The 20,281-nt window shown below is 43.2% G+C and overlaps 1 protein-coding gene across 1 annotated transcript in view; it reads right to left on the reverse strand.

Annotated features, from left to right (window-relative positions):
• The window catches only part of DNER (delta/notch like EGF repeat containing), a 246,232-nt gene that overhangs the window by 130,897 nt on the left and 95,054 nt on the right, over positions 1-20,281 (reverse strand). The window contains exons 2-4 of the mRNA XM_059703408.1: positions 12,495-12,791; positions 10,095-10,189; positions 7,528-7,694 (exon numbers count right to left, since the gene is read on the reverse strand). Coding sequence (XP_059559391.1) covers positions 7,528-7,694; positions 10,095-10,189; positions 12,495-12,791 — 559 coding nt within the window. The remainder of the gene's footprint in view (positions 1-7,527; positions 7,695-10,094; positions 10,190-12,494; positions 12,792-20,281) is intronic.

Consider the following 20,281-nt stretch of genomic DNA (forward strand, 5'->3'; position numbering starts at 1 on the left):
AAAAATGTTCTTTGCAGAACATTAAGTGGGAGAAATGTCACTAAAGCATGACCAATCTTGGGGACCTTGAGAACAACAGACACTTGCCCACATGCCACCCTCTCTCACCATTTTACAATTGTGCTGATGTGCAAAATGCAATGATATAATAAACCATTCTATTCACCATGACTCTAAATGCCATAGTGTGATGCAACCACTTTAAATATCTTTTGTTTAAAGAGCTTGAACTGTCCTTTTTCTGGAGACTGTTAATCGCAGTCTTGAGGGGCTCCCTACAAGTTTCAGGTTCTTAAGTTGCTAAGAGGTGTATGCAAATTTCCAATTGAATTTGGTTAACAGCACCTAGCTTAAAGTCCATGGAAGGGGAGCAATGTGCATTGTCAAAGATAAACTGGTTGTCATGGGTGAAAACTGAAAAAAAAGTTAAGAACAATTTGGAAATTTGTATCAAATTTGTCATTAAAATATATGAACCTTTTGATTCAGTAAATTCCACATCTAGGAATTTAACCCAAATAAATCATCATTATAGATACAAAGATAAGGTTATAATAATGTTTGAAATTTTATCTAAAGAGGCAAATAAAAAGGAAGGACCTAATTGTTTAACAACAGCATATTGAATATAGTACATTGATTCAATGGAACACTGCACAATTGTTGAGAAGAGTACCATGGGTTTATATTTATTAATGCAAAAGAATGTCAGTGATACATTAAATGAAAAAAGAAAATAACCAGACAGTGCACAAATGTGTTCTTCTTTCAAAAAAGTGTATCATTTATATTATCTACATTAAAGAGCATTTTTTATTTTTAAAAAGAGAGTAAATTTTAAAAGTACCTTCTAGTAAAAGAAAACCATAGTTCTGGGGTTTATATATTTAGCCCTGAGGATCAATCAACTTCTCTCTCTCCTCTATTTCATTCTCCTTCCTTACCTCCCCTCTCTCTCCTTTTCTCTGCCCCACCTTTAGAAAGAAGAAAGAGAAGAGATGCTATTGAGGAGCAGAAATTTGACTGTAAAAAAAAAAAAACAATTAAAGAAATTATTTTCTTAGTTGAAATCTTGTACTGGAAAGCTTTCAGCAAACTGGCAAAGCCCTGGGAAGGTTTGTTCTAAGTTAAAAGAAGCAGGAAAAGTTTTAAAGAAATATTCCAATCAAATTCTGTAGATAAGATGGGTTGAAATTCACTAGTATTGGTTAAGTAATAAGGTATTTCTTTCTAGAGCTAACAATATGCCCAGCCAGTGTAGCTAAGTGGTTGAGCATTGACCCATGAACCAGGAAGTCACAGTTTGATTCCCAGTCAGGGCATATGCCCAAACTGTAGGCTCGATCCCCAGTAGGGGTGTGCAGGAGGCAGCCAATTGATGATTCTCTCTCATCATTAATGTTTCTATCTCTCTCTCTCCCTCTCCCTTCTTCTCTCTGAAATCAATAAAAACAGATTTTTTTAAAAACAGTTAACAATAAATTCTTTTAAATGTCAAAATAACTTTTCTTATCATTTCATTTTTCCATATCAATCTATAAGCAAAATGTGCCATCTTTATCATATATAATAAAGTGGTAATATGCAAATTGACCATCACACCCTCACACAAGATGGCCACCCCCATGTGGTCAAAGATGGCCACCACAATATGGCCAGCAGGGGAGGGCAGTTGTGGGTGATCAGGCCAGCAGGGGAGGGCAGCTGGGGGCAACTGGGCCTGCAGGGGAGGGAGGGCAATTGGGGCCAGGCCAGGCCTCCAGGGGAGGGCAGTTAGGGGCGACCAGGCTGGGAGGGTGGGGAGGGCAGTTGGGGGGACCAGGCCTGCAGGGGAGGGCAGTTGGGGGCAACCAGGCCTGCAAGGGAGGGCAGTTAGGGGCAACCGGACTGGCAGAGGAGGGCACTTGGGGGCAACCAGGCTGGCAAGGGAGGGCAGTTGGGGGTGACTGGGTTGGCAAAGGAGGGCAGTTGGGGCAACCAGGTCAGCAGGGGAAGGCAGTTGGGGGCAATTGGGATGGCAGGGGAGCAGTTAGGCATCGATCAGGCTGGCAGGGGAATGGTTAGGAGTGATCAGGCAGGCTGACAGAAGCGGTTAGGGGCAATCAGACAAGCAGGCGAGCAGTTGGGAACCAGCAGTCCCGGATTGTGAGAGGGATGTCCGAGGGGTCCCAGATTGGAGAGGGTGCAGGCTGGATTGGAGAGGGTGCAGGCTGGACTGAAATTCATGCACTGGGCCTCTAGTTTTTTAAATAAAGGGCAGAGAGGGAGAAAACAAGAAAATGAGGCAGAATGGGGAGGGAGAAAGGAGAATTTATAATTATAAAGACATACCTTGCGTTTGCTTCTCAAAACCAAGCAAACCCCTCTAACCAATGAATCAGGCACAATTTCCAGGAGAACTGCCTGCCACCTTTTCATTCTCTTAAATTATGAAACTGGTGCTCAAATCTACAGAAGCACCTTAGTAACTTACACACATGGACGCCAACTAATTTTACTCTATATGTTTGTCCTTTACTTCTAAAGAACTAATCGACAAATACTATTGATTAGTTCCTAGGATTTGCAAAAATTATGGTGTGTGAAAGAATGACCTGAGTAGCTTGTAAAAGATTCTGCTGGGTTTGATAGACCAGCAACCCACCTTTCTATGAAGCCTAATTCCAAGGACTATCTTGAAGGGTAGGAAAAAAAACATTTCATTCATCTTGGCTCACCCGCCCCAACTCAATCGCAGCCTGAGCAACCAACACTCAGTGGGACCCAGCTCAGTTTAGACTGTCAACTATAAGGACCAGGTATATCTGTAATGGAATCCATCTTTCTTATCAATGCTTAATTTATCACCACAATTAATAGGAACCAATAAATAAATGATGCTGGCAATGACAATATTTAGAAAGACAGGAGCAAAATCATGAAGTTCAAGACAAACTAATTTTAAAACCCTAATATACATTACCAATAATAAAAGATCCCAAGAAGAATGATTCTGATTGCTACTAATATAGAAATGTGGTTTCAATTTAATTTAGTAGAAATCTTCCTACTAGGCAAATGTGAGCTATAAGAATGTTATCTACATTATGCTGTTCAGGGCAGCCTTGTCCTTCCTCTGCTTTTGTTCTCTCCCAACTATTACTTTTTGTTTGAACATTTCCAACTCTTGTTTCCTCTATTGCAGGGAGTTCAATACACCATATTCAACTGTGGTTTTAAGATGATCAGCAAAGGTGAAATATTTGCATTTTTTGTTCAAGCTTAAGCTTTTGGCAAAGATGTTAATGTTTCTATAGCTGGTAGCAATTTCAAACTTTCTTTGACTATTTTACCCCTGACCCCTGAGTAAGATATCTTAAAGGACAAAATGCAAAATGTAGCATTCCCAAAAGAATGATGAAAAGTTTCTTTCTTTCCTTTTCTTTTTAATTTGACCCTCTAAAATACTTTTAATGTAATAAAAGGGAAGAAAGTTTAAATGTCACAAAGGTGGGTTGTGAAACTCTACAAAGAATTCTATAGATTGACATTTGCAGCTGGAAATTTTCTTCACCTGGCATTTACTGAGCAGGTAACCGTTACTTATGAACAGAATTTAATCACTCAGGTAGCTACCATGTGGCCACCATGGTACAAGGACCTGTGATATGGTCACTTCTCTCAAATCTTGCAGTCTAATTAAAGATGTAAAATCAGCACACACACACACACACACACACACACACACACAAACACAAAAAGAGCATAGGGAACATTCAGAAGCTAAGTTGTGTGATGCTAGCTTTAAATGGGTTATCAGGGAGAAGAAGCTTACACAGCTGGGAAAGCAAAGGTTTATAGAAGACTTGTAAGAAGGGGAAGGAGTCAGAGCTGGGGGAAATGATTCCAGCTGTGCAGAGAAGAACAAACAGGAAACCTGCAGGGCTGAGGTTGGGTGAGCATCGAGGAAGGGTGACCAGCAATCCCGACCACCAAGTTCAGAGGCAGGGACAATGTAGGCCCGCTCCGGGCTGGTGTCAGTCTGTAAAAGCTGGCCATGTTCCAAAGCAGAAGTCCTAGGAGTGTCATGAAGACAGACCCAAACCAGCTCAGCCTTATTACCTCAAGGAAAGGAAACTCTTCCCTTCATTGCACCTGCTAAAGTACCGTTTTGTTCTTCTCTGCTTCTCAAGAGAAGAAAATAAAGAGAATGCACTGCTTTATAAATTATTTTGCATGACAAGAATCTGTTTAAACTAATAACTTAGAATCAAGGAAATTTCAAGCACTCAGCAGCTCCCCGGAGGCACCCAAGAGGCATGCACATTTCTCTAATCCAGGTAAGACGTCAGATACAAAGACCAGGGAGTCACTGATTTCTGGAGGTGAGTGGCTAATTTAGTAGCTATAAACCTGAAGAAGTGATCCCAGGTCCTAAAGGACATTCCTATGGGCTGTGGGTTGCACCACTCACTCTTTCGATCTAAGGTATTAAGAGCCGTTTTAGTGGGTCATAAATGAAGCAACTGGTCTGGACTACACATAAAAATGCACTTACTTTTACGATATAAATGAGACGTAAAAGTGTACTAAAAACTATAAGAAAAAAGTGGTACAAGTGTCATGAAAGTAAGATAAAACAGTGGGTTGTGAGCAAGAGAGCAGGATAAGGGAAGAGAAACAGACAGATACAAGCAGCTAGACTAGTGGTCAGCAAACCGAGGCTCGCGAGCCACATGCGGCTCTTTGGCCCCTTGAGTGTGGCTCTTCCACAAAATACCATGTGCGGGCACGCATGTACAGTGCGATTGAAACTTCTTGGCCCATGTGCAGAAGTCGGTTTTCGGCCTGGGCGAGTGTATTTTGAAGAAGTGGCGTTGTAAGAAGTGGGGGTACATTCGCTGAGGTCGACCTCTCAGATTGAGGACATTTATAGCAAAGGCCAGCTTAGGAGTACCCTAATTAAGTTAATAACAATGTACCTACCTATATAGTTTAACTTTAAAAAATTTGGCTCTCAAAAGAAATTTCAATCATTGTACTGTTGATATTTGACTCTGTTGACTAATGGGTTTGCCGACCACTGAGCTAGACCATGGAAAATGAAGAGAGGAACAGGCTGGATCATGGTGAAAATCATTTCAAAGAAGAAAAAAGAGATAAAATATCAGACTGAGGTAGCAACCAATACGGACCATAAAAGAGAAAAGTGTGAAAGAAAAAATGGAGCATTTCTGAGCAAGTAGGCAGGAGAGCACTGTGGGTAAAGCAGACATCCGCACTTGGGTTTGCTGATCAAATGGAGAACCAGCCATGAGAACGGTCCAGGGTCATCTGTGTGTTTTTGTAAAAACTTTTAAGAGTTTAAGGATAGCTGAGAATCCATGCAAGGCAGCATCTTTGGCTGGCAGTTTTCCTCCTAAACCACTCCAAATGCGGAGAGTTTGTTGAGGTGTTGAAGAGGAATCGATCTGGGGGTCAGAGGCATGGGAAGGATGGGGTGAGGCAGGGTGAGGGTCCAGGTTGGGTTGGGACAGGCAGCAGGTGACAGAGCAGAGGTCCACCATGTAGATGTGAGGGGAAATATGCCTAAGGGCCGGTGACAAGAGGAAATAAGACCTAGAGGACTCCAATGGGGCTTCCACCCCAAGGAAATGGGGACCTCCAACAGCTTCTAACACAGAGGCCACACACCAGAGGGCTGGTTTTTCCTTCACCCCTGAGATCATCCATCACAGCAGTGTTTCCAAGCAACCACAGGTTTTAAAAAAAAATTTCTTTACAAAGACAAGCAGGCTACAACTGTGTTTTATGGAAAGGCAACAGGACAATGAATCTTATTTGAAAATACAAACTATTGAGCCACTGAGTCACTCGGGGAGCTAACAAGCACCTAGAATGCCTCCCACGGAGCAGACAATGCTAAACAAAGATTAATTTTGATATTTACCTCCAAAACACTGCATAAAGCAAATGACATATCTGGAAGAGACAGGTTTAGGGAAAAGAAGGACTAATTAAGGAGAGAGCAGAAGAGTTGAAATGGATGACGGAGGCACAGAAAAAAAAAAAAAAGAGCCAGATGCTTGGTAAAATGTTTTATCACCTCTTTCTTTCTATGAAACTGTAAGTATTCATAAGGCAGTGGTCATGAAGGAAAGCTAAGAACATTAAGTGTCGTGGCACTGAAAGAGGTCAAATGTAAGTATACTGTCATTGTCTGGACTGAGTAGAAGTTTAACATTAGGCTCTCAGCAACAAACTTTAAAAAGGAATATTTGTGTAAATCTGGTGACAGCAGCCAAAGACACAGAAGGGACTCCTCTGCTCTGCTGCACAGAAACATTCAAATACTTTGGTCTTCAGGTATGTACATGGAATCTATTGACAGTAAGGGGCTGGGGGAGAGAGGAGACAGTTGTTCCTGAAAGTGAATTCACAGTTATTTCAAAAGAGGAGCAGGAGTGACTGAACACAGCAGCACAACGCTGGGGCATCCCCTGTGGCGTGGAAGCTTTCTCCCACCTGCCCTCGCATCGATTTGTTCATCTGTCAGATGAATGCCTTTGTCCTCTTCAAAGTAGTCTTTTGGTTCTTCACTAAAATGTATTCATGTTACAGAGCCCCGTGTTGTAAAAATGAATTATTTTTAAGAAGCTGCTTTATAAAAAAAAAAAAAAAAGATAAACAGAAAGAGCATTAAACACATGTCAATGGAGTAAGCACAGGGCTTCCACAATGATTACAAAGAGAAATCTTGCTTCTTTAAGATGAAAAGATTCTGTAAGAAGCAGCAGCTGGCCGTGTGTGGGTGTGAGGCAATTTGCCGCTGTGAGAAACCTGGCCGCTCTGCCTCAGAAGGAGCCGTGCACACTGTCTGCTACCTACAGAGAATCACACTGCAGACCGTGAGCTCCGTCCAAGCCACATCAAACACTCAGAAAACTCTAGTTAAGGAAACGTAAAAGATACCAGATCACAGATTTGCAAAATGGAAAATAATGGGTTAGAGAAAGAAAGGTTGTTACTCAGAATCACTGTCTTCTCATCCTAAAGTGTAATTTTTGAGAATGTAGTGTAATTTAGTGATTAATATAACACATATATTATCACTATATCAAAGTACATTTTTTTAAATTACTTCTCAAAGAACACCACATTTCAAAGATACATTTTTCCCCATGAAATTTGTTGTTAGCAAATGAACTCAATGCCTCCAGTTACCCACGATCCTTGGAGAAAGCCGCCAGAAGAGCTGGGAATCAGAAGCTGATATTCAGAGCACTGTTCACCGAAGGTCACACCCCTGAGACCCTTTGGCCAGGGCTGGGATATAGTCTCAGGAATCCAGGGCCCACGCGCCTCCCACATTGAGCCACCTTTGAAATATTACCTTCAACAGCATTTTGATTATAAGCGGAACCTCACCTAAAATGAAGGGAACAGTGTTGGTGGCTAGAATACAGATTATCCTGGAAAACTCCTTGTACACAGTCTCTACACACCAAACTGAGACATGGTGCTGGGTGGGAAGTTTCCATAACTCACCGATGAAGTGGTTGGGCCCCAAGGCGAGCATCTCCTCCAAGAGGACCAGGCCCCCGGGAGCCTGGAGGAGGGTCACGCTCCGGCCGTCGATGAGGGAGCACTGCTGAAATCCCGTGGCCGTGACCTTCCACAGCAAAATCAGCGAAGCAGTAGCATCTTGCCGAATTCTGAAAACAGGAGTGGTGTCAATGGGAGTCCCATCCAGAAAAACTCACCATAGAGCCAGTTCATCAAATTAAAAATAAGCACAGAGGCGACATGTCCGTCCACAGAAGTATGGGGACATGGATGAGATGATCTTATAAACAAGCACCCACTTTGTGCCCATCCATGGCTGTCATTTCCCACGTTTGTTAGAAATGTCTGCCTCCTACTTGATCAAAAATAGACCCCAAAATCACTAACAGGTAACTCACCTTTGGGTCAGAGTTTTCATCATAATAAAGAGGTATATTGAGTTCTTTTTAGAGACAATGCCTTCCATTTCCACACAATAGAAAGGGTCCTGCTGGAATGCATCCCAAACAGCCACCTGAGGTGTGCTGTCAAAATGAGCACCTCCCAGGCTTCAGGTCTCCCCGGGCTTTTTCTTATTTTCAGGATAAAACCCAAAGAATGATATGTCACGGATGCTAATCAACCTCAGCCTCAGTTTCCCTCTCAAATCTGTCACCTCCTTCCTTGCAACCCAGAGATGGGACGGACAACAGGACTGTTGTCTCTCCCCCAAGTAGGTCCCGGCCCAGCTCCCAGCCTTCACCTCGTCCGCCACCTGGGAGGTGAGTCATCTTCAAGGCTTAGCCCCCACATCCCCTCTTCTCCGAGACGTCTGACCACTTTCCCGCCACCTCTCCTTCCCTGGGCTTCTACCTGCGGGAGAAGAGCTGCCCCTCCCCAGCACAGAGCCCGGCTCCCAGCAGGGTGCTCGGGGAAAGGGCTGATGAATGACTGAAGTCATGAATAACGCCAAGTGCAAGGGGTCAGTAACCCTCACAAGAGAATTCAGGGCGCCCAGAGATCAGTCAGCCCTCGGCCTGGGTCAGACTCTGCTATTCCGCCCAGCTCTGCAGCCTAAGAGAGTCTTGGTTTGTTGGGGGGCGGGGGAAGCATTTCAAGGGAGAGAAAATTAGAACTATTTGAAAAGGTTTATGAAAGTAAGATAACATGACCTAGACCAGCGGGTTTCAACCAGCATGCCGCAAGAATTTTTAAAACATGCAATATCTGACTATTTAGTAAGGGGCCCTGACTTCTTTTCCCTTAGATTGTCAAGTAAAAGAGTGACAACAGTCAACACAACAATAGCCATCCAGTGTGAGTGAATCAAAATTATACCTTTTTATTTTTTTTGTCCAATTGACAAAAAAATATATTTTGTTGGTGTGCTGAAGATTGTTAGTGATTAGTTTATAAGTGCCAAAAGATGAAAAATGTTGAAAATCGCTGTTAGAGAAGAAAGGGCTGGGAGACGGTGTCATAAATTAATGAACCTTATTTCCCTAAAACCAGCTCAGGCCCATGAGGGTTTCTTCTGTATTAAAAGCAATGAAACACTTAGGACCGGGGTCCCCCTGCTGGTAGAACTCAAAGCTGCCTCAGACGCCACACCTTTCCTGCTCAGGGGACTTCTTCCTTGTGCCCAGAGTTCACTGCCCTTCCTGGCTCTTTCCCCCTCCTTCCCGACCAGACTGGGTCAAGGCTGGGGGGAGGGGGTGCAGGGGCAATGTAACAAAGCCCCTCTTCCAAATAGTTCTCAGGGACTATTGTAGAGAAGATAGGTGGGCAGAACAGCCCTGGATAAATGGGAGAGGTCTGCATGCCCGCTGCTCCCTTAAAAGGAGGTTAAGCAGGGCCATGGGTCCTTCACTCTTCTAAAGTCCCTGGAGACTGGACAGCGAAGGACCATTGGTTGCATGGGGTGGTGGGGTAGAGAGGGGTGGTAGTTAATAGCAACAGAGAAGGTCAGGGAGCAGGAACTGTCAGACAGGACTGGGACCCTCTAACCTGGCTCCACCCTCAGCCCCCAGCAAGGCACAGCACCTGACACCCTGCAGGTACTCAGCCAACCTGCTTTCCTGTGCCTGGCCCCCACCCCCACCGGTGACAGTGGGCAGCACGTAATCTGAAAGAGCTCAAGTTTAAAACAAAACAAAAATGCTCTCTTCTGGGCTGTTTGTTTTTAAAGAGAATATTATAATGTTTAGATTTTAAATTATGCATAAGAGTTTAACCAATGGTCCATTAAAATCTCAAGAGGCCAAAGAATTTTGGAAGCGAAAATCATCTGGGAAGTGAAGAGTCTGGCCATGGACCTTATCTAAGGCCTCGGGGTTTCTCACCTCACACCTGACTCATCCAGACCAGTCCCACAAGTCTGTGTCTCCATCCCTGCAGGTAGCTCACTCTACAGTCTTCCCTGAAACAAACAGCACCCACGTCTACACATGAATCTCCATGCACGATTCTCACTGGATGGACCATTTACAGACCGGTAACATGGAGAGACACAGCCTCACAGCCCGTCACAGTACCAGCCTTAACCGTTTTTTCACTGAGAATTCCCTTACTTGACTGAGGTGTTCTGTGGCACTTCAAAGGACACCAGCCGGCCACCCGCAGAGCTGTTGGAACTGGCATTCCCACAGGCAATATCGGGGATCACCTGGGAAAAAGAACGAAGAGGTTGGGGTTCACAGCACAAGGTAACACTATAAAGCAAAATTCCATGAGGTACATCCCTCAAAGGACAAGTGAAACCTTAGCAACTCAAGAGAAAATGAAAAGCTTTGCCATTTGAGTTTCTGAAATGCGAAAGTTTTCCTGGGAAGAATCTACCCATTGCGGGGATTGGGGAAATAATATAGGATATCCCAGGGAGGGGCTCAGGGTTTGCTGGCTGCTCTTTCATTTAACAAGAGTCACTGGCCTCTGCTCTATGTTCAGTCTGGGGGTTCCGGAGGGATTAAAAGCTTAGAGAACAAGGAAGTGGCCTTTAAGGACCAGCTTACACAGGGCGGTATAAGCCTTCACCACTAGGAGAGTGAGCCCTTAAGCAAACAGTAGGCAAGAAGAATCTGGTCTGGATGGCCCTGCTCTGTGCGTAGATGGTCTCAGGAGCCCACACGAAGGCCAGGTAACCGAGGAACGGCCCTTTTCCCCTGTGGACTATATCTTCATTTTTTAAGTAATATATTCCCAAAGTGTTATGCTGATGTATATGAAAAAGGAGCTAGTGGAGGGAGGGGAAGGGAGAATGTGCTCATCAGAAAGCATATTGTGAACACCTGAGCTGTGTCCGCTGAGGTGCTTCTGACCAATTCATTCATTTGTTATTCCTCATACCATGATCCCTGTCTTCCTCCACGAAAGTCAAAATAAAAGGGTATTAAAAGTACCCGTCATCACTGAATTAACTGAGAACAATACAGAAATTCTCAGTACTTTCACCCCACCCAACACTTAGAACTTACTGCCCAGAAGGCTGGATACTCAAATGCTACCGATAAAATCCACCATGCGTATTCAAAGACGGGAGTCCAACTTGTTAAATGTGTGTGACAGACAACTGTTCCATACATTTTAGCACCCTAGGGCTCCAAATAGCCTCGGGTTCCCAAAGCACCATCACTTCATGAAAAAGGGAAGGTCTTCCTCTAGCAGCACTTTTCACCTGCTTCTTGAACAGCCTCAGAAATAACAGCAGGACAGGAAGACGAGGCGTTTCTTTTGCACATTGACCAGCTGTCGGACAGTATGTCTTTAAATAAATAGATTGAAATGGCTGGTTGGGAAGAAATGTTCACTAAAGGACACTTCCTCGTAAATGTGAATCCAAATCTTCACATTCAAGCAGTGAGTCATTCAGCAAAGAAGTATTGAAATAACTTCAAAGCACTTATTAAAAGTCTGAAACCAGAACAAGCCCGCCAGTTTTTAGGTAGGCGAAGAACGCTGCCCTGCAGTCTGAATGTGGCCTTCATAAATCGTGTGGCGGTGAAAAAAAAGTGGGTCAGCCGGTTATAATTACCCGCAAAAATGAAAGAAGAAATGGTGCCTTACCTCTTTTTATAAAAAGGAAAATTTCTAGACACTCTCCTTCACTCTAAAAGTGCTATGCAAAGATCTATGTGTTGCTGTTGTTTTCATTTAAGCTACAAAACCTGTAATAAAATACAACCCCACACAAACCCATATGGATGTCATATAAAGTATAAAATATGGAATGAAATTACACTATCGTTGTCACCTCAAATTCATGATTTTGACTTGTTCCCAAATTCTTCCAGCTAGCAAATTTATATTTTATGTCAACTTTTAGAGGTGTGCTGAGCATTTTGTATTTTATATAATGAGCCTTTTGATGAACTTGAAAATACAATAAGCCAAACCTAGACTGGCCAACGTTCAGTAAATAGAATTTTCTATTGCCAAACTAAATACAATTTGCAAATTTTATTTTCAAATGCGTTCTCAAAATATTTTAAATCTATGATAGCTTTTTCTTCTCTAAATCCCATTGAAGGGCTACAAGTCACCAAAAATAGAACCCAAACAATAACAAGCAAACCAAGAAAAAACTGAACATAGCATCCCATGAGTAAAATTGGGTCAGCAATGGCAGGTCTTGGCTGCATTCATGTTTATGACTCTTCATTAGCCATTTGCCCCAAAATAAGATTATCTCACAGAAAAGTATATGGATTTTGTTCCCCAGAATAATTACATTCCTTTTCTTTTCTTGATTCCTCTTTTTAAGCGCACAAAACAATCACAATCCAAATGTCTTATCTGTGCAACCAAGAAAGATTTCCCAAACAAGTGCAGAAGGGAATAAGATTGGACACATTGTTTTGTTCACTGGGCAACTTAAAAGTTTTCCATTTTTTGTTGCTATAATTAGAACTACTGGAATTATTTTAACCTTACTAATGTCTTGAGAAAAAACCTATGTAGTAAAACAGTCTCACCTCCACTTGATCCCATTTCATTTCTACAACTTTCTGCCCTGTTTTCGGCTGCCATGTGGGCAGGGTCACGGTTCCCTGAGAGCGGGGCAGGATGGCATCGGGCTCCTGGGTAGCAGCGACTGGCTCAAGCTGTCTAGGTGCCATGGACTCAGTCCAGCCGGAGGCCTGGAGGCTGGGAGGCGCCTGTTCACAGTGTGGACCTTCATAGCCTTCCGTGCAAATGCAGAGGTAGCCACCGCTGCTGCTGCTGCAGTTGCCATGGTGACAAGGGTTGCTGGCACAGGGGTCCGCAGCAATCTGAAATGAGACCATAAATGGGTCAATTATTCCCTCATAAGAAAAGTGGTGCCATCGCTGGGAAATTAGCTCGGTGTGTCAGCGCTGCTACTCCCGTGGAAACGCTATTCCTGGGGAATGCATTGTCCTTAACTACTTGTGATGTTTAGGGCAGCCTCCCAAGGTCATCCCAACATTAACCCTTCCACATGTAACAGGCCTCCCCCAAGGATATATGCATGGTGAGAAAGAGCCTTCAAACCAAGGCCCTACGTAACGTTGAATTCAGGAACGCGTTATTTAGAGAATTTTTCTAAGGCAAAAATAGTTAAAATTGAGGCTTATTAAGAAAATGTCAACTTTAATACTTGTAGCTGCGTGTCATGACAAATAAAAGTAGGGCTCTAAAGTGAAATCTCCTTTTGCACATCCTGGACCATCGCAAGACTGCCTCATGCCCAGTTTCTCTCTCCTAAAGATGCGCTTACCTCGGTCTCCCAGTTTCCTACCTGATGAACAGAGCTTTTTAAGATGCTGTTTTTTAATTACAGGTTCCAAAATGATGAGTGTGCACCACCACTGCAAGCTACTAGAGAGCATGGTGGTGAAGCACATTAAGCAGAATGTTATAGAAGTTCCTAGCTCATCACTTTGGATGGTGATTACGGAAGATAAAATCCACTTGCATGTCTTTAAGTTGTGTTCCTGCTCTACATGTCTATCCAGAGGCCTTTGCTGACCTCTGAATGGCCACTTGTTATTACCTGGTGATGCTACGAAACAATGAGAAATGAAACAACGTTTCTCTGGAGACCCTCCAGGGTTCAGAAGTGTTCTCCACACTTATTCCATTAGCATTTGCTTGGAAAGTTAGACTCTATCTGATGCTCCCCTGGTTTCTCAGGGCTGATCACAAAATAGAACTCAGCAAAGTACAGACCACAGAGAAATGGAACCCCAATTTCTCCTATAGAAATGGTTCAAACATAATTCTGCATGGAAAAACAGCTACTCATTATGCTAATTACCCTCATCAAACAATGTCCAACAAACTCCTTAAAGAATATTAAGGGATTTTGAATTGAATAAAATGAAGCTCAAAAATACTGCATTGTCGATTCTCTGCTATCAATTAGCAATCCCTTCACAGAATATCAGAAAAGAGTAGGTGGAGTGATATCTGAAGAGAATATTTAAACTATAAATGATTTTAAATATCTAAAATCTTTATCAACTCCTTCCAGGTAGGCAAAGCCCTCCCTGATCTGACACCTTCATACCCTGGTGTCCTCTCTTCCCACGGGTGTTCCTTCTCCCTGGAACTGTCCCCACCCTGTTTTCTATCTGTCCCTGGACTATGCCAAGATCATTCCCACCTCAGGGCCTTTGCACCTGCTATGCTCTCTTCCTGGAATGCTTTCCTCCCAGACTCTGCGTGGCTCTCCACCTCATTTCACAAAGTGAAAGTCCAGTTGTGGAGGTCATTACTGCCACTGGATCCCACTAATTTTGAACTATAACCAAACCATCAAAATGCATGGGGCAAAAATATCATAATTAATAGATTTGACTTTGGGAATACCCAATATTTAACAGGCAATCTTTTCTCGGCTATAATTTCTAGCTTCTAATAATGGTGGAGAGGGGGAATGATTAAGACTTTGTCATTTCAGCTATAAAAAAAAAAAAAGAGTAAGGAGAAAGCCCTGGGGTTAATGGTTTTCTGCTTAAAGTTACCCAACAAGCTCATTTATTAAATGTTGTACATTTGTTGCATCAGATTAATTCATCTATTTAAGGTAAATATTTTCACACCGTAGAAGTGACCTGACTGACATGCATTCCCCACATATTAAGTGAAGGGTTGGGGTAGGACATCCCAGGGCCCCCTCCCTCCTAGGATTTCACATTCTGTTGATAGCCACTCAGGTTTCACTGACACTGCTTTCAGAAAGTCCAGGGAAGCACAGCGCTAACCTGAGACCAGCCCCACCCCCTCACTTATACCCGCGCTCAGTGGGCAGTCAGCCAGGGAAACAGGGGCATGTCTGCGGAGTCCAAACCCAGTGCCGCCCAGGAGGACCTGCAATCATAGATGGAGCACGTCACGTGACCCAAGCCGCACAGGTCACCGAGGGAGACAGGGATGCGTGGCGTTTATAGAGCAGTAGGCAGTAAGATGTAAACACGGAAGAGAAATAACTGAGGGGCATTTGTGTGGGATCTGAAGAAATAAGTAGGATGGGCCACTGTTTTTAGCAATTTTTCTGAGCAGCAAATCAATTCAGGAACTTTTCACTACAGATTTTGATACAGGTGTTGGTACTGTAGGAAGAAGTTACCTTGTTAAGCAAGGAACAAAAGAGCAGTAAAGCAGGATTTCTCAGGCTAGGCACTCCTGACTCTTCGGGCTGGATAGTTCTTTGCTGGGAGGGTTGCCCTGTGCATTGTGGGTGTTTAGCAGCATCCCTCATCTCTACTTGCCAGACAGATGCCAGCAGAAGTCCTCCCTTCAGCAATGACAGTTGTGACAACCAAAAAGGTCTGCAGACATTGCCTGTGCCCCTGAGGCAAAATCACCCCTTAAAGGAACAGACTGATAATATCCCTCCATCAAAATGTTTTAAAAATCCATCTGACTCCAGAAATGAAATAAAAAGGCAGCAACATGATGAAAGAAAAAAAATGGTACTGTATATTACAATGGATGAAATCCTTTATGATATCCATTCCTGGATGTCACTAACAGAGAGACACCTCGGTAAAAATGGCAAAGAAATAAACAAGCAACATGCAGAATGGTTTGCACACAATCGTGCCGTTTTTAATATTATCGTTAAATACACACATAAAAAACCACGTGTCTATTTATGTGTATGTAAGCACACATATAAATTTTAAAAGCAGAATGGACTATGGTTTTAATCGTTTGGGCAGTAGAATCAATTAAGGAACCTTTAAAACTACATATTCCCCAGCTCCAAGCTATTCAGTGAAACTCTGAAGGCGAGGCCTAGAAACCTGTATCTTTCAGCATCCCTGGACTCTGATGCTCTGGTCCAAACACCAAAATTGAGAGCTTCTCAGTATAAACCAGGGATCCAACCGCAGGCCAACTCCAGCCTGTTTCTGTAGATAAAGTTTCACTGGGATCTGGCCATGGCCCTCTGTGTAGGTTTCCACTCACCACCTCAGCAGATGAGTAACAGCCACAGAGGCTATCTGGCCCACAAGGCCATTAGAGTATGTATTACCTGGCCCTTGAGTTTTCTCTGGGCCTGATCCAGATCATACTGACTTTGGGTTCACAAAAGGAAGGAACAGGTAGGTGGGCTCATCTGGGTAAACTTCAAAGATGATAAGTTAAAACAGGGGCTTGATCATGTTGATAGCAATTACTACTATTTCTTCTCTCCACCCAAGTCCCTTACTGGGATGGCATATACTAAGTGATTAAATCACAGAAAGGACTTTTCACAGTACAACTTAATGCAGAGAAGGGACCAGCCGCACTTTGGATCGTAATTATGTGCAGAAACGTGACATTAAATCTTGGCACTCTGAAAGGAATGCTTAGGTAGATAACATACTATGAAGTGAGATCTCTATAAAGGGTCACACTCCTTCACTGGAGGAAATGTGGAAATTCTGTCCCCATCCTCCCACCCATGGACAGCTCACTGCAGAGGCCAATATTATTTTTAAATACACACATCCAACCTCGGATGTCGGCTGCCCAGCCAATGCCTGAAGCGCAGGCAAGCCTCGGATACCGGCTACCCAGCCACCCAGGGTGGCCCGAGGTGCAGGTAATCAGGGCCAGCCGAGGCTTGTGCTGCCAGCAGTGGCAGCAGCAGAGGTGTGATGGGGGCGTCACCTTCCACTGATGGCTGGGTCACCTCCCACCCCTGAGGGCTCCCGGACTGTGAGAGGGGGCAGGCCAGGCTGAGGGACTGCCCCCCTCCAGTGCATGAATTTTCATGCACAGGGCCTCTAGTGTATTATAAAATTACTAGTGGCCCAGTGCACAAAATTCATGCACGGCGGGGGGTGTCTCTCAGCCCGGCCTGCATCCTCTCCAATCTGGGACCCCTCGAAGGATGTCCTACTGTAGGTTTACAGGGATCAGGCCTAAACCAGCAGTTGGACATCCCTCTCACAATCCAGGACTGCTGGCTCCTAACCACTCACCTGCCTGCCTGCCTGCCTGATTGCCCCTAACCACTCTGCCTGCCAGCCTGCTTGCCCCCAAAGGCCCCCCTGCCAGCCTGATCACCCCCAACTGCCCCCCCCCGCTGGCCTGCTTGCCCCCACCCTCCCTCCCCACTGATCTGCTCGCCCCCAACTGCCCCCTGCTGGCCTGTTCACTCCAAATTGCCCCCCACCCCGCTGTCCTGATCACCTCCAACTGACCCCTACTGATGGCCTGATCGCCCCCAAATGGCCCCCCTGCTGGTCTGCTTACCCTCAAGGGCCCCGCCCCCCCCCCCATCAGCCTGATCACCCACAACTGCCCTCCCCTCTTGGCCTCTAACCACCACTACCTCGGCTCCGCCACTATGGCTTTGTCCAGAAGAACGTCTGGAAGGTCTCCTGGAAGGTCTCCCAGTCTAATTAGCATATTACCCTTTTATTAGTATAGATATCCCTAAAACCTATGTAATTTTATTAACCAATGTTATCCCAATAAATTCAATTTTAAAAAATGTTACATGACTCAGCCATGTTTTTATGGTGCAAGCTTAGGACCAACTAGATGCACAGCCAAAGACTGTCCTCTTATGTAGTGCTGGATCCACTGATAAGACTTGAAGGGATTCAGTTCTTGTCCAATATAACTTTTCTATTATCTGACATTTCACCATTATCATTTCAGTTCTTGGAAAAAGTACTGAAGAGGCACTAAAAAGATCTTGGAGACTCACGTTAGGTATTACTATCTACAAAACATTCTCTCGCTGTCTAAACTCCAGCTTCTTTATCTATCTGTCAAAATGCACAACTTTTCTTTCTAAGAGTGGTTATCAGGGTGAAAACCAAAGAAAAGAAATAGCAGGACTGTCTACATCTGCCACCTGGGAGGGGGACCACAGCACAGATGACTCCCGAATTTGTGGAGTTCGGGGTTTTGAGAAAAATAGTAATGAGCAATTGTTACCCTGAAGTGCTATTACACAGTAGAGAAAACTGGGGTCCCACTCCCATTTGTGGGTGATTCTGGCCAAGCAAGGATGTTTCCTGGCACTCAGTCTCAACTGTAAAAGGCAAGAATGGGACTAGGGAGCTCCAATGTCCTTTCAATTCCTAATATTCTCAGTCCAAATAGAAATTGCACTGGTTAGAAATTGTTCCTGCTAAAAAGCAAATGAACAATGTTGGGGTCCAACTATCACAGTGCTTTAATCTGAAAAAGGATATATTTCCTACTCTGTTCAATAATGATCCTAACTGTATTCCAACTCCAACTGCTTACCCACTAGGAGTAAAGATATGAGGGAGGGGATAGTCGCTATAGTGTTTATGCCAGTAGTAGACTGGGCCAAGAAATGCATCCTATGAATTGTTTTTTCCAAATCCAAATAATAATAAAAATGCTCATTCACTTCACTGGATCAGGGACGCCATGTCATAGTGAAATACGCATTCTCATGTTTTAATATTTCTTCCCTTCTGTATTAGGGACTCTGGTCAACTTGAAAATTATTCCAAGACTAATTTGGACAGTCATTTTTCCCCTCAATTCTCAGTCAATTTTCTTAAAACCAGCCTGTCCTAATTTTTGCATGTGGGTTGAGTCACATTTGTAAGTGGGTTAAAAGGAAATTACAAGCAGAGTTAAAACTCTTGGCGATGAAATGAATCCATTAAAAATAAACATGTCCAATTATTTTCTACTTTTTCATGGCATCTCTTTACATTTGGAAATTACCCTGAAATTGCACTGCCTTTGCTTCAGTCTGGCTAACACACATGTCACTAGTCATACTGATGAATCGTTAAGTCCTGTTCAGTTGTAGATGTATCAAGAATTGAATAACTTTTCTTCAAAACCCTGGCAAACCCTTTGTGTTCTGGTTTCTATATTCACTAAATTCCCAGAGGTAACACTCAACTGCATTTACTGGCATAGGCACACCAGCCTCAGATGAAATGCTTTCCTTTCTTTTTTTTCTTTTAGTCATTCAAAGACAAGTTTCTTGAATCAGAAACTTATAGAACAATCTCAATGCCAACATTCGTGTCTTGCCTCTCATCAGAGACACTCATACATCCTAGCAAATGCTCTTTACAAACCAACACTTACTTCCCTGCCCACTCAGGAAAAGAAGCCTACAGCAAACTGGGAATTAAACTTTCTAGATTAAGGTTATACAGGCATCTCAACCGATGCAGGAAAAGTGTCTTATTAAATTCAACATCCATTTAGAGTGAAGACTTTTGGCAAATAGGAAGAGAAGTGACCTTCTTTAATCTGATAAAGAGTATCTACAAAAAAAAAATTTTTTTAAACCTACAGGAAATGGAATACTTATTAGTGAAATGTTGAAAAGTTTCTCCCTGAAACTGAGAACAAAGCAAGGATGTTTGCATCACCACTTCCATTGAACATTGCACTACAGGTCCTAGCCCATGCAGGAAGACAGGAATGAAAAGAAGATATAAGGACTGCGTAGGGACAAAAACTGTCATGATTCACAGGCTATATGGTTATGCAAGCAGATAAATTATAAGAATATGGAATTTCAGCAATTTTGACACCGTTCAAAATTTCTTGAAAAGGACAAACAATTGCATCTCCGTGTTTCAGAAACAAACAAATAAAAATTTAAAAAGCTGCTGTCTGCAATATATCAAAGAAATCAAATATCTAGGAATAAATCAATTGAAAGAAGTGTATGAACTCAACAAAAAGTTCAGTAAAATAGTAAAATAATATTGAGAGAAATTAAAGAAGATATATATAAATGGAGGAATTATAAAACTCAAAGATTCCAATTTCCCCAGAACTATTTACAGATTTCATGCAATTGCAACAAAAATCACAAGAATTATTTTTGTTGTTGTTGTTCTTCTTGAATGAAATGTCTCCAAAGAGCCCAGATGCTCCTGAATAAGAACAATGCAGGAGGGCTTGCTCCATAAAGAATCAGGAATGTTAAAGCTACAGTAACTAGGACAATGCCGGGAGCCGGTCCATCCTTGCTGTTTCAAGGGACCTGGCATATATGGCATACGGTTCTTAATATGTTTGCTCACCTTCTTGGCGCTGTGTTTTAACCAAGGTCACCTCTCCGAGAAAGGTTGAATCCCCAGGTAGGGCTTTTCCCCTGGAGTTAGGGAGGGAATAAAACCCCTCAACTAAGTGCCAGGCAGGTAATTAATCACTTTAACTACGAACAATCATGCTTAAACTACATAATCTTTTCTCCCTGGAATGGAGATAAGAAACGCCCTAACCTTTGTAATAGAGATTGATAGGATTGAATCAACTGGTATAAATACAGTTGTAA

This window comes from Myotis daubentonii, chromosome 7, assembly GCF_963259705.1.
Source record: "Myotis daubentonii chromosome 7, mMyoDau2.1, whole genome shotgun sequence".
Taxonomy (NCBI): Eukaryota; Metazoa; Chordata; class Mammalia; order Chiroptera; family Vespertilionidae; genus Myotis; species Myotis daubentonii.